The sequence below is a fragment of the Myotis nattereri genome (genome assembly GCF_964212035.1).
Source record: "Myotis nattereri genome assembly, chromosome: 5".
Lineage (NCBI taxonomy): Eukaryota > Metazoa > Chordata > Mammalia > Chiroptera > Vespertilionidae > Myotis > Myotis nattereri.
The window spans coordinates 84,919,676-84,933,240 of NC_138080.1; the positions used below are offsets into that span (position 1 = coordinate 84,919,676).

Sequence of the window (13,565 nt, forward strand, 5' to 3'; positions counted from 1 at the left end):
CACCCTTCCTGTCTCTAAAAAAAAAAAAAAAAATCAATTAAAAAAATTTATTCTGAAACAAATTTGTAAATTTGAAAACCCAGCCATAAACCAATTATTACTGAGTATATTTCTTAAGGTCATTAAGTTAATGAAGAAAACATATTAATATGACTCCAGAGATAAAAAAAAAAAATCATCTTCTTTAAGAAATGTTTTATTATCTTTACCACCTTTTATTATTGAAAGCCAGCTCTAAAAAAGAGCCATAACTATGTCCGCTTGGAATTTCTTTTTAGTCTGAAAATCTCTTTTTTAAAAAGAAACATTTTCCTCTCCATCTAGCACCTTTCTCGTAACAATAACTGAACTACTGAGGCCATTTCTTCAGAAAAAGCCTATGATCCATATGCAAGATTTAGTGTTTCTTAGAGATTATCTTGCAAGAGAACATGACAATATTAACCATGTTTAATACAAAGAAATAATGTTGTAACTCCAAGTAAATTGCTTCTCATTAAATCTTTTCTTTCTGATCATGTACTAGGTGATTTTTATTCTTAAAGCTTAGGATAAATTGGGACTATACATGAAAATCAGACCCTACGTAAAGAAAATGAGACGCCAAGAATAGTAGTTTAGTAAAAGTAAACTTGACAACACAGTTAAAATTCATTGGGAAAATTTTAATAAGCATCAAATGCATTTTACATTGATAACTGCAATACTGAAACTGTGACATTTTAAATATTTTTTTCAAAAAAGGTTAGCGATTTTCTTTTTCCTGGGAAACATGGAGATCCAACTATAAGCATTAATGTGGCCAGTCTACGTCACTATGGTCTAGTTAATGCTAATATCTAAACAGGTGGTTGCATCGCACGTCTACAATAAGGCAGACTCTGAATTTCCATATCGTTGAATTTTAGCAAAACTTCCATGAGATAACTGAAAGGAATGTCAAATTTTTGAAGTGCAAACTCATGAACTCTATATCGCGATTAGTTTTTTGCTTGAAGTGCATCCAACTTGAGAATACAGGTGATTTTTCTTTCCTAATTATTTGGAAAAATATTTTGCAGTAAGTCTTGTATCTTCTTTACTATGACTGGGTTGTTTCTAAAAAAGATTATCAGCTCTGTGGTTAGTTTCCCACAGTTGATAAAAATTCTATCAAAAACACCATAATATAATTTAAGGAAAAAAGTTGTTTTTCAAAGGCTGCAGGAACAGGGAAGAAATAGCACTTCTTATTTGTATAAGCACAAACACTTAAAGCTAATCACTCTGCAGGTAAATCCAGTCTAGTATTCCAAAGTTCTATAAAAATGAACAAAAGATCCATGTTTACATCCACTGCTTCAATAGTTAAATGTTAGACCTGCGTGAGAGTTCCACTGTAGCAGTTTGCTGGTCCGGTTTAAGAGTTCGAAGTCCTTTTTGTGTATTTGGCCCAATGATGTCCACATTCCAGATAAATTCAGTTCAAAAAACAGAAATTAGGGCAAAGACTCCGTATAACAAAGCACAAGGATATGCTACTAGAAGTTGCTGTCCTTCCATGGCTAATGCAGAAATAAAAATTTTGGAAGCAGAAAAACTACACCATCCAATAATTCCAGCAGTGAGAATGATTCCTACCATTCCTCTGTAACCAAGAAGAAAAAACAAAACAAAAAGAGGGCGAAAAAAGACAGTAGACGAGATTAGTTATGTAAGCAAGTCTTTTAAAAAAATATTTTAAATCCACATGTAGACATCTGTAGAAATAATCAAGACCCCCCCCCACCATGTTCAAATGTACTTTGCAGTGAATTCAAGGAGGATAAATTAAGTATGTGATAAACAGTTCATTTATGAATACATTTTGCTCCTTTTAGCACAGGGTTTCTCAATCTCGGCACTACTGACAAGATATACTCTTGTTGTAGGGACTGTTCTGTGCATTGTGAGAATGTTTAGTCGCATCCCTTGTCCCCAACAGTTGTGACCAAAATTGTCTCCATGTATTGCCAAATGTCCCCTGGAAGCAAAGTCATCCCTAGTTGGAAAACACTGTTTTAAGTAGAAAATATCTTCTGTAGAATTCAAATATAAATATATCAGTCTTAACAAGTGAGAAGAATGAAGCAATGTCTACACCAGGGGTGGGCTAACTTTTTGACTCGAGGGCCACAATGGGTTCTTCAACTGGACCGGAGGGCCGGAACAAAAGCATGGATGGAGTGTTTGTGTGAACTGATATAAATTCAAAGTAAACATCATTACATAAAAGGGTACAGTCTTTTTTTTTTTTTTTAGTTTTATTCATTTCAAACGGGCCGGATCTGGCCCGCGGGCCGTAGTTTGCCCACAGCTGATCTATACTGAAAACTCAAGTGTTTTTATCCAAAGGAGGAATAAAGCCATCATCTTGCCAAATCTCTGGTATCAACTAGTTGACAGATGCTCTTCTCTTAAAGCTCCATTGTAACTTACTAAGTGAAACAAAGGTTGCTCACTAGTCCTGTCCAACACCGGCCACAAGGAGGAGCTTGAACTGCTGAGATTACCTGCCCACTGGCCATGAGAAGGAACTTTTACACTTTACTTTTTAACCTTTCCTAAATTATTATCTAAAAATTACACACATTTAAAGCTGCTTACAAGTACATCTGAGAATATGATCTATATATATGAAGGCCTAAGCGACCTTTATGACTGGATGACCAGCCAGTAGCTTTGATGCGCACTGACAACCAGGGGGCAGATGCTCAATGCAGGAGCTGCCCTCTAGTGGTCAGTGCACTCCCACAGCCAACCTCCTGTAGCTGGCCAACTTTCCTTGGTACCTCCCCATGGCCAGCCGCCTGATCTGGACTGGGCAATGGCCCCAATCGTCGGCCAGGCCGAGGGACACCACCGATGCACGAATTTGTGCACAGGGCCTCTAGTAGGCTAATAATAGCCTTGTGCTAAAAAAAAAATGTTTCATTTTCAGTTAAAACACTGCCAAAAAGAGAGTATATGTTCATTATTCACTCACTTAGCACATGCTCAACATCTTCAAAAAAATCAGACATAGTCTAAAGATATCAGAGAGAAAGTAAATATAATTTTTAACAAATTAACCTTTTCCATGCTAAATTTAATATTTACTTTCACAATCACCACTATTTAATTATTTATAGACACTGGTAAGTGAACACAAAACTAGTTAAATTCTTTATCACAGGTCAAAGCAGAGATGGTATAAAATGTTTTAAAATGTATTCTCAGTTTCCTTATCAATGAAAAAAGCATGTAGCAGACCGCAGTCAGAGTCAGTGATTTATCTCAAACTGATAGTGAGGTAAACCCTATTACACAGAATTGGTAAATCAATACCCAAAATAAAGATCATACTTACTGCAAAGAAAATATCACTGCAAAGCTGGAAAGTAGGATCATGGGAAGAAGACAATATCCAAGGACACTTGCCACACAACCAAATGAAACACCCGTCATACTCATCAAGTTTAATAAACAAAACATTCCTAGACATCCAATTGCACTGATCCCATATACATAGCCAAACTGGATTTTGCCAGCCTAAGGATAAAGAAAAGATTATAGGTCAAAGGGCAAAAATAAATAAATAAATAAATAACATAACATAACATAACTTTTTGGCCTCATTTCATAATTTATGAGCATCAAAATCTAAAGAGGTACCTAACTCTTTATAAAGAGAAGTAAAACATGGAACAGATTAGCTTTCACATCTGATTCCTGGTCTGGGCACATGCCCAGGTTGTGGGGTTGGTCCCTGGTCAGGGTGAATATGGGAGACAACTGATCAATGTTTCTCTCTAACATTGATCTTTCTCTTTCTCTCTTCCCCTCCTTCTAAAAAACAAGCAAACAAATTAAAACACACACACATACAAGAAGTTTAAACTATACACCTCCCAATATTTGGTTTTTCATTTTCCAGTTAGTATTTGAGCTTGGCATAGAATTCAACAAATAGATACAAAATTTTGGTATAGCAACCTGAAGTAGTACATTTCTAAAAAGATATCTGGCTGATTTTAAGCAAAGACTACAGAGACAAATGGAAAGCTAATATCATTTTTAAAAACCCAATTCCACTGACACTGCTCCAAAGCAATTTATTCTCATTGGCAGATACAGCCATAATCTTCTTAACAGTGGAAATAATTTCATCATTCTTTTTATATGTGTTAGAGGAGCTAGGGGATGAAAGCCAGAGTAAAAGCAGGAAGCCAAGGTTCTGTAGGAAGGGGAGAAGAAAAGTAAACTGAATAATGAGGCAAGAGGAATATAATAGAGGCACTATTTTCTTTCTTTTTCTAAATTGTTGATTTATAAGTCCTTTGACCAAAAATAAACAAACAAACAAAAAATTAAGACAGTAACAGCTAGGTAAATTGCAGTTACAGTACCATTAGTCAAGCTATGTGAACAACCATTGTATCATTGTATTCAGGTCACATTATCATTAAAATCAGTCTTCAAAGAAACCTTCAAAAGTTCCTAATTTTTTAAGATTTTTGACATATAAAATTCAATTGCAAGAATGCCTCTATAAATTATGCTAAATGGGAAAATCCTTGAAATTTTTGTTAGACTAAATATTTATTTGTAAATACTTGATTAAACATGTAGGAGTTTGAAAGAGCTCAGCTGAGTTCATTGGTAAATTTGTTCATGTAGTAATAATAATCCCTCATACTTGCACAGTGTTTCAAAATTTTCAATGTGTTCTCACAATCTTATTAGGTGGAAAGCACAGAATTATCTATCAGAGCTCAAGGACAGAGTAGGAGTACTGAGTTCATGCCTAGCTGCTGACTAAAAACTACATCTTCTATTCATCACATCATTTCTCTCTCTTAATTCAGACACGTTTGAAATATAAAACAAATATTAATTATAACTTTTCATTTTCAGTATGTTTTAACATTCTTAGGGAGGTGGGAGATAGGAACTAAAACTTATTCTTTAATGTTTCCATTCATTAAAAATCAAAATAATATATAGAAAAATAACCACCAGTATCCCAAGGAAACACTATCCAAAGTCTGGAAATAAATAAAAGAGCAATAGGCTAAATTTTTTTTATCAATCTCTGAAAAGTAAGAAGCGATTCTTATGAAGGAACAAAGCTACACATTATTTATTTATTTATTTTTGTTTGTTTTCCCCTAATAATTGGATCACTTACTGGAACAAGAAATGGTATATGCTATATTTATTATCCATGGAGATATGATGAATAGGTATCAATTCAGGCAAGTCAATACTATTCAGAACACAACAAAGATTTGATGTGTAAGCATTCTTGGTAGAACATTGAGAGAATTCTTTAATCTCACACTGAGAGCTGAAACTAAAATCTTACCAGTAATAATGTGGCTCCAAAGGCAAGGCAAAAAACCATGGGTCCTGCCAAATCAGTCTCATTCATGATGCTGCCATCTGCTACTTTTAACGGATGTAACACTGTTAGTGTTTTTTGCCAGATGTGGTCAAAATTGATACCTAATTCTAAAAGAAAAGAAAATAAGGAAATCAATTAGGATTTGTGATATAACATTAGTTTACCAGAATCTATGTTAGAACAGGAGACAAAATGAAACACCCAGCATTAAAAGAGCATCTAGCAATACCAATAATACTATTTTGGTAAGTCCTCAATACCAGTCCTTCCTGAGTAGGTGCTTATCCCACAAATAACCAATTTCTGGTTTTGTGCTGGAAAAGGATATGAATATGATGAAACAGACACTCTAAGCTATGACTGCATAGCAAAAATTATATGGACAAATTTAAAAGCAAGGTGTCTTTAATCTGGGGCTTCAGGAATACCTGAAGTCCCCATGATATTGTACACAAAACTATGTCTTTATTTGTTCATTTTTCTGGCAAGTGTATTCATAACTTTCATTATATTTTCAAAGGGTATCAAATTCCCCCTGTCCCCAAAGAAATGTCCAGAACTACTGCTTTATGGATTTTGGAATACAATTTGAAAACCACCATACTTTTCAGTGATGTTACGAGTTCTGTCAGCTTATTTTCACGTAGAATAATCAATGCCATGCCATTTCCTTTAACATCTTCCACAGATAGAATTTAATCAATATGAAGTAAAAGTCAATGCTAATATACTGACATACTTTATTATCACTTTATAAAAATTAAAAATCTGGTCCCTTCTGACACAATGAGGTTTCATATATAATCTGTTCAAAATGGATCACTTAGCAGAAACCTTTTTCTAAAACATTATTCTTTTAAAAGAAAAGACAACTTCTCTAAACAGATTTATTTTACTAACCAGCTAAATACTATAAAATACTATCAAGTGTTGCAACCAATCTGACCTTCCAATAAAGGCGGCTCATCCTCAAAGCTGTTTCCATAGAAGGGCTGTGGTGTAGTCGGAGTAAAGGTCTGAGTTGGCTGGAAAATCTGCCCGGTGTAAGGCTGTTGTGGCTGTATCATTTCTGGAGGGACATAGCGACCTTGTTGCGAATAGTCATAGCCAGCATACTGTCTGTAAATCAAAATAAGTTACATTTCCCAAAATTATGTCACTCCTAACAGCTAGTATCTCTGACAGCTAGCGAATCTTAGTTATGTGATTCCTAGGACATCTCCCTCGCCAGTTTTTACAAATGGAGGTTGAAATAATTACTAAGATCAAACTGATCACCAACAATAAATTGTCTATGTTTTATAGAGAAGGTTTCTGATGCCAACACACCCTTACGCAGCACTTAAGCATTTTACAAACTAACTTCTAAACAGTAGGAAGTTCACAAATGAAAACTTAAAATCTGTTCTATTTTATGATACAGTAGGTCCTCGGGTTACATCGGAGATCCATTCCTATGATGTGACGGAACCTACTTACATAAGCACCTACGTCACTCACATGGAGCACATGCACAGCAGTAATGAAGTGAAACAGTAAAAAAAATTTAAAAGAAAGATAAAAATTACTTGACCTTTACTTGTGGTAAATAAATAATAAAAAACATAAAGCACGTATGTACATACATCAAAATGACGGGACTTTTTTTTATAAATAAATGGGAGATGGCGACGTACCCACGAAATGATGTACATCAAGTCCTATGTAACCCCAGGACTGTCTGTATATAAAGATAGCTATGTCTAAGACTATGGGTGAGTAAAGTGGCACTGTATTTTATTTTTAACAATCTCATTTATGTCTGTCTGGTTTAAGAGAAGGCAGCTAAAATTTATTTTATCTGCTTCTACACTCAATCTGTTGTGATATATTGTTTTAGCTGAAGTATCTGAAGAAAATCCAGTGTTGTAGACTTGCAGTTGGAAAATAGAGTATTTTTAAGATATTATCAAGAATATTCCTTTTCATATTATATCAAAATTCAAAGCAAAGTGGTAGACTTTTAAATTTGTTGAAACATGGAAATTGAAACAATACTAATGATGTTTTGTACTCTGTTGTATTAGAATACATTAATCTGTTCTCTTATACTTTGAAAGGATTCATTCTTTAATCATGTGTGATTTTGTAACATCATGCACTGGCCATTTAGAAAATATTAGTATACTCTCATTTCTCTTCAGATCACATAAATCTTTCACCTTAGAAAATATTAGTACTCTACTGAGTTATGTAGATGTTCTAAATATTGACATTTAATATAAATCATACAAGGTGGGGCAAATATAGGTTTATAGCTGTTCATATGGAAAATATAATCTATAATAATAAAAGCGTAATTTGCTAATTAGACAGCCGAATGACCTTCCAGATGAAGCCACAGTGGTGGGGCCCGAGGCAGAGGCTGTTGGGATGATCAGGCATGTAGGTGAGCAGTTAGGGGTGATCAGGCAGGCAGGCAGAGGCAGTTAGGGCAGTTGTTGGCAAACTGTGGCTCTCGAGCCACATGTGGCTCTTTGGCCCCTTGAGTGTGGCTCTTCCACAAAATACCACATGTGGGCGCACATGTACAGTGCGATTGAAACTTCGTGGCCCATGCGCAGAAGTCAGTATTTTGTGGAAGAGCCACACTCAAGGGGCCACAGAGCCACATGTGGCTTGTGAGCCGCAGTTTACCAACCACTGGGTTAGGGCAATCAGGCAGGCAGGCAGGCAGAGGGGTTAGGGGCGATCAGGCAGGTAGGCAGGCAAGCAATTAGGAGCCAGCAGTCCCAGATTGCGAGAGGGTACAGGCCGGACTGAGGGACCCCCTTCCGTTTGTGCACCAGGCCTCTAGTAATTAATAAATAATTAGAAATAAGAATAAACTGTTCCCCAAACTCACAACTGTAAACCTACTTTTGCCCCACCCTGTATCCTATATAATAAAAGGCTAATATGCAAATTGTCCCCTCTACCAGGAGTTCGGCCAGGGGGCGGGCCCTTCGCACCCCCCTAAACCTCCCCGCTCCCCCTGCAGTTTGCCAGCCTGATTGGCCCCTATCAGAGAGGGCTGGCCGACACCACCTGTGCACAAATTCAGACAGGCAGGTGAGTGGTTAGGGGCAATCAGGCAGGCAGAGGGGTGCACCGGGCCTCTAATATAATATAAATATAAAAATCACATTTGTTAATGTCACCACGGCTCTCATCAGAAAAAAATAGTTAATTACTGGGAAGCTGACAAATTCATGGTGATGGATACAAGTTTTACAAAATCTTCATTTTTGCCTGAAAACAGTAATTTGATCACTGGCCACACATATTGTCAATTATTTTCCTTGAAGTAACAGGCTCATTTCATTCATTTTTTGGAAAATATCTGTCAAAACACTTAAGTCTGAATAGCCACAGTTTGTCTATCAGTTGTTCTTTCCAATAAAAATGGTTTCCATGGAAAAGCAGCTGATTCAGCTTGAGACTCAAATTGCACAGGGACCTTTCCAAGAGATAATCATTGTACTTCAGTATGAAATAGAAGTGCTTTATGACTGTTTCCCATTTTATCACACAAAATACTTTAAAAATATGTGTACTCAAGGGTCAGGATATAATTCTTACTCCTTCATCAAGGGCATCATTAAATAAAGTTGGTTCCCCCACTCCCTAACAAGTGTGTGGCAATGAAGAATACAATGATTATTAGAATGGTTTGATGCCTTTGTCCTAATTCATATTTGGGTACCAGCAGTTTTACTGAGCATTGCTTTTGCAACATCTGTGCAAAAGTCAACACACCTAAAAAGGTATATGTCTTAGTATTGTTATAAAAACAGTTTTGACCTTAAAAACTCTCTGAAAGGTCTCAAGGAACCCGTTGGGACTTCATTCTACAAAACACTGATATAAACCCATAAATTTCATGTAAGAAAGAGAAATACTGCAAACAAATGACAGTTTCAAAGATGCACCACCATTCCTTCTTCAAGATCAAGGTGAGAATGACAATATCATGAAGTATCATTTCCTTTTGCTTGTAGAGCCTGGTCAGAAAAATTCCTGACTCGCCTCTGCAAGCTTTAATCTAAAATATAGTATGGTAGACATGATCTTTGTGGATCAACACTTTTACAACAGGAGAAACAGCAGAAAGTAAACCTGTTTAGCACTCATAATCAACAGCAAAGACAAAGCCTTTTAACATACTGGGTTGGCTACTTAAGTTCATGAAAATCCGCAGACAGTATATAAAGGTATTACCAGTTAAGTCAAAGATAAAAACTTAGGCGCTTTCAATACTTAAAAAAAAAAAAAAATATGTATGGTATTACTACATGTCTTAGAGGCCTATCTAGAATGTGGGTCCTGGCCAAAAATGACATTCATAAAACTCAACAGATTAAGATTAAATAAGCTTTATTTTTATTTGTTATTTTTAATTAATATATTATATTTAGAAAGTATCCATAGAAAAAGCTATGCAAAATGTTAAAGCCGACTTCATAGGGAAAACGCAAAACTATAATAATAAATAAGTCAAAGTTGAAGACAATCCAAGTAATATGTTATTCAAATTTATATTTTCATCAATAGATATGTTATCAGCTGATCTTTGTTACCAAAACAAAGTATTATTTGATAAACTGAGGTGGACATTTAAAATGTCATTAGGAATATATCCTGCCGCTGTGAGAATAAAGTTTGAGGCTTGATCAGGAAAAAAAAATAAAATAAAATAAATAAATAAATAAATAAATAAAATGTCATTAGGTTATAGATTTAATTAAAGGTACATTAAGTAGAAGAGGCCAGTTTTTATTTTTAAATAAAGCTGAGAAACACAGTTATTACTAAAAAAACTTTAGGATTCTTGTTTTCCTAAGCGTCACCTATAAACTCGTATTCATTAGCTGGCAGTAATGGTTATGTAAGCACCTGGACCAAAACTTCTTTACTAGTATTGGAGCAATGGTACATAATTTGGTTGGAATGAAATTGTGAGAATAGTTAGCAGTAGAATATCTAAAACTGCTCTGAAAAACTGAAATGAGAGGTAAAGTGGAATGATAGTTACACCTTAACCCCTAGAGTGCCAGGGAACGCGATCACGCTCCTCCTGTCTTTCGCCAAAATTGCCAGGAGCACTTATTCAAATTTTTTTTTCTACTAGTATTTCATGATACAATCAGCAAACAATATATGTCAAAGATGAAAACAAATGTAGTAAAGGTTTCCCTAAGTTTTTGAATATGTAACTTCACTTACTTGCGATTCAGTTTTTTTTCCTAAACTGCTGTAAAATCAGCAAAAATGCCTTGGCAATTTTAGCATAGTTCCTAGGATATTGGTTGGCACTCAAAGGGTTAAAGTAATGCAAATATGAACAGGACAGGAAAGAAAGGCAGAGACAGATAAACCCAGGAGGTTGAAACCTAAATGGCATAATTCTGCTGAGTCCAAACACCAATACATATAATTTGGTTAAAAACAGGCTTGCATATAGAGGTTTTCCAAAGTTCTATAGCTGCAATCTGGCTAATCTTACATTCACTTGCCCTCACACATAGAACAAGTGCAAAATATATATATTTAGGTAAATAAATGAATAAAAATTTCACAGCAGGACTTTTCTGATTCTGTCCTATTGACTGAACAAAAAAGATATATCCTCAATGATATGTAATTTGAGAATTTAACAGAAACAAAAGTGACTCACAGAGAGAATTCTTTACATGCTCACTCCCATTATGGGTTCACTATGTAAAGTTTTTTGGTGTGTGTGTGTGTGTGTGTAGGGGGGGAGGGACTTAGACTATATCAAAATAAACAGATTCAAGAGGTCTACAGGTTGCAAAAAGTATAGCCTACCCATAACAGGCCAGTCTATGAAGCTGCATTTGTTTCTTCCTTGGTTTATTTAATATTTTGGGCCCTTCCATTCAGATTTATCAATTCAAAGAAACACATTCTAGTGCTACATGTTTCTCTCAGACTGGATACACCATCTTCCCTTGCTCTCATCCTGGGCTAGTCTTCATGAGGTTTTTAATTCATGGCTCGCAGATGAACATCAGATAACACATCAACTGTCTGAAGTCATATGCACATGTGGATATTTCAGTGCATGCACATATTTCTCAGAAAGAGGCCCACAGTTTTTATTAGATTCTCAAAGGAATCCCAGATCATCTTGAAAAATTTCCTGATACAGGAAATTCCTTCACTGGCTAGGAGTCTGGTAAGATTATCCTTAAGGTCCTAAGAAACTAAGGATATGATGTCCTAGAGGAAACTGATAGAAAACCTTCAGTTATTTTTGTCACAAATGCCGGGAATTATTAAGAAAGCATTCTTTTAACAGTTCAGGGCTGAAAGGCTTTGAGTCCCTCTCTTCAAAATGCAACTGGCAACTTGTGTGACAAGCTTTTAGTCTAAGTAGTAACAAAGATGACTATCAATTGCTAAGTGAAAATCACCTGATGATTCATAATGGGAAGCTTACTAGTGTTACTAGCACTTCAATTAATGTTGATAAAGTGTGAAAGTTGGAGTATTTTAATTATTTAAAAAGCCACCAAAAGCTTTTAATTTTTAAGTGTTCCCGTAGGCTAAATAGCCTATCTTCTAAGTACCTGAAGGCCTAACCATATCTTAAATGACGTAGCAATTCTGTGAATAGAGAAAGCCCTTCAACAATCTACTTGTCCACCTACATCGCACCTGAAGATTTTGCACAAGATACCAGACTCTGAATAGGGCAAACCCTTCAAACCCAAACTAGTGTCACAGTTCTCTCCCGAGGAAAGGAAGATTATGAAAAATCAGATTCCTGAGCAGCGGAGACAAGTTCAGTTTCGGGCAGAACCAAACATTCTGGGCATATGGCTTCACCGAGACCTTGAGTAAATAAATGGCCAAACTTGAAAAGTTACTTGTTATAGGGTCCTCCACTTCCTCCATAATCATAGGACTGCTGTGACTGGTCGTCGATGCTGTAACTTGTCTGGTAGAAATCCGTGTTTAAGTTATCAAAGCCTGACATTGCAAACGATCTGCAATAGGAGAGAAATGGGAAAGGCTGCTTATGCTCAAGATCCTACCGAATTCGTTCCTGACACTTTGCTCAAGCAAACGGCCCCCAAAGGCAGCAAACAGTTCTTCTGAAATGTTGCGAAGCAGCATTTGGAGGGTGGGCTGGAGCGGGGCGGGGGGACAGGGGCGGCTAAGGAAACGTTTAGTCTCTAAGTCCAGGCCAGGGAAGGCACGTCCACTTCAAGGACCTGATAGACCCTGGGTTAGGGGCGGGGTCGCGGGAGGAGTGGCTCCGCTGGGTGGAAAATAACAACAAGGACCCTTTTTCATCTCGAGGCTGGGATTTACAACGGACAATGCGGCTGCCTCCTCGCAACATAAGGCCGGGGACTTCCAGGAAAGTGCAGACTCCTGGGAGGCCGCGCCTTTGGTGCAGAGGCCGCGTCACAGCCAGGACTTGCAAGGGAGCGAGGGTTTGAGGAAAAGGACCCGACGGTGCCGAAAGGCGGCCACAAGCCGCGCCGCCCAGAGGTGGGGAGAAGCCGAGCAGTGCCACGGGCCTGGGACACTCACCAAACGCCAAGGCGGCGGCAGTAGCTCCCGCGGCGCCCGATAATCGCCCGAACTCCGCTTGGGACCCTGAAGAGGCACCGGTTGCTACGTGTCACAGGCCAAAGAACTGCTTCCGGGGCACGCCCCGCTCGCGCAGCCGTGTTGGCCGATTTTGCTCTCATTGGTTGGACACCAGTGGGCGGGGAACGTGATACGTGCATGCGCAATATGGACCAATGAGAAGAGGAGAAATACTTCCGGCAGCCTGGTTAACGGTAGAGGCGGCAAAGCGCAGGCGCAGCAACTGTTGATCGCAGTTTGCGGGGAGGAGAGTTCGGAGAGGTCGCGTTTGCCCCGGTGCAACTGTAGAAATGCGACGGAGAGAGCCTGTCTCCTGTCCACCAACTAACGAACCTCGGTCTCTGTGGACTTACTGTGATCCCGGCACTCTGCTAAAGAGTTTATGTGTGTTATTTATCTTTACCCTAATGAGGTAGTTACTCTGTTATTCTCCTATTATAAGCTAGGTTGTTAAACGTTCCTTTAATAACATTGAATGCAATGTTACAGGACAACTCTGCCAGCTGTGCGAACTGCT

The 13,565-nt window shown here is 37.4% G+C and overlaps 1 protein-coding gene across 2 annotated transcripts; it reads right to left on the bottom strand.

Moving 5' to 3' along the window:
• Positions 1-646: 646 nt before the first annotated feature.
• On the bottom strand, positions 647-13,099 carry YIPF5 (Yip1 domain family member 5). Of its 2 annotated transcripts, none has more exons than XM_081093225.1 (6): positions 12,989-13,099; positions 12,316-12,435; positions 6,351-6,473; positions 5,366-5,511; positions 3,368-3,549; positions 647-1,627 (listed from the first exon to the last, which is right to left on the bottom strand). In XM_081093225.1, exons 2-6 carry the CDS (start codon positions 12,347-12,349, stop codon positions 1,465-1,467), a joined length of 648 nt encoding a protein of 215 aa, XP_080949351.1. In that variant the 5' UTR covers positions 12,350-12,435; positions 12,989-13,099; the 3' UTR covers positions 647-1,464. The 2 variants fall into 2 exon arrangements, with proteins under 2 accessions (XP_080949351.1, XP_080949350.1); XM_081093224.1 differs by having other exon boundaries at positions 6,351-6,523; positions 12,989-13,089.
• Positions 13,100-13,565: the final 466 nt, after the last annotated feature.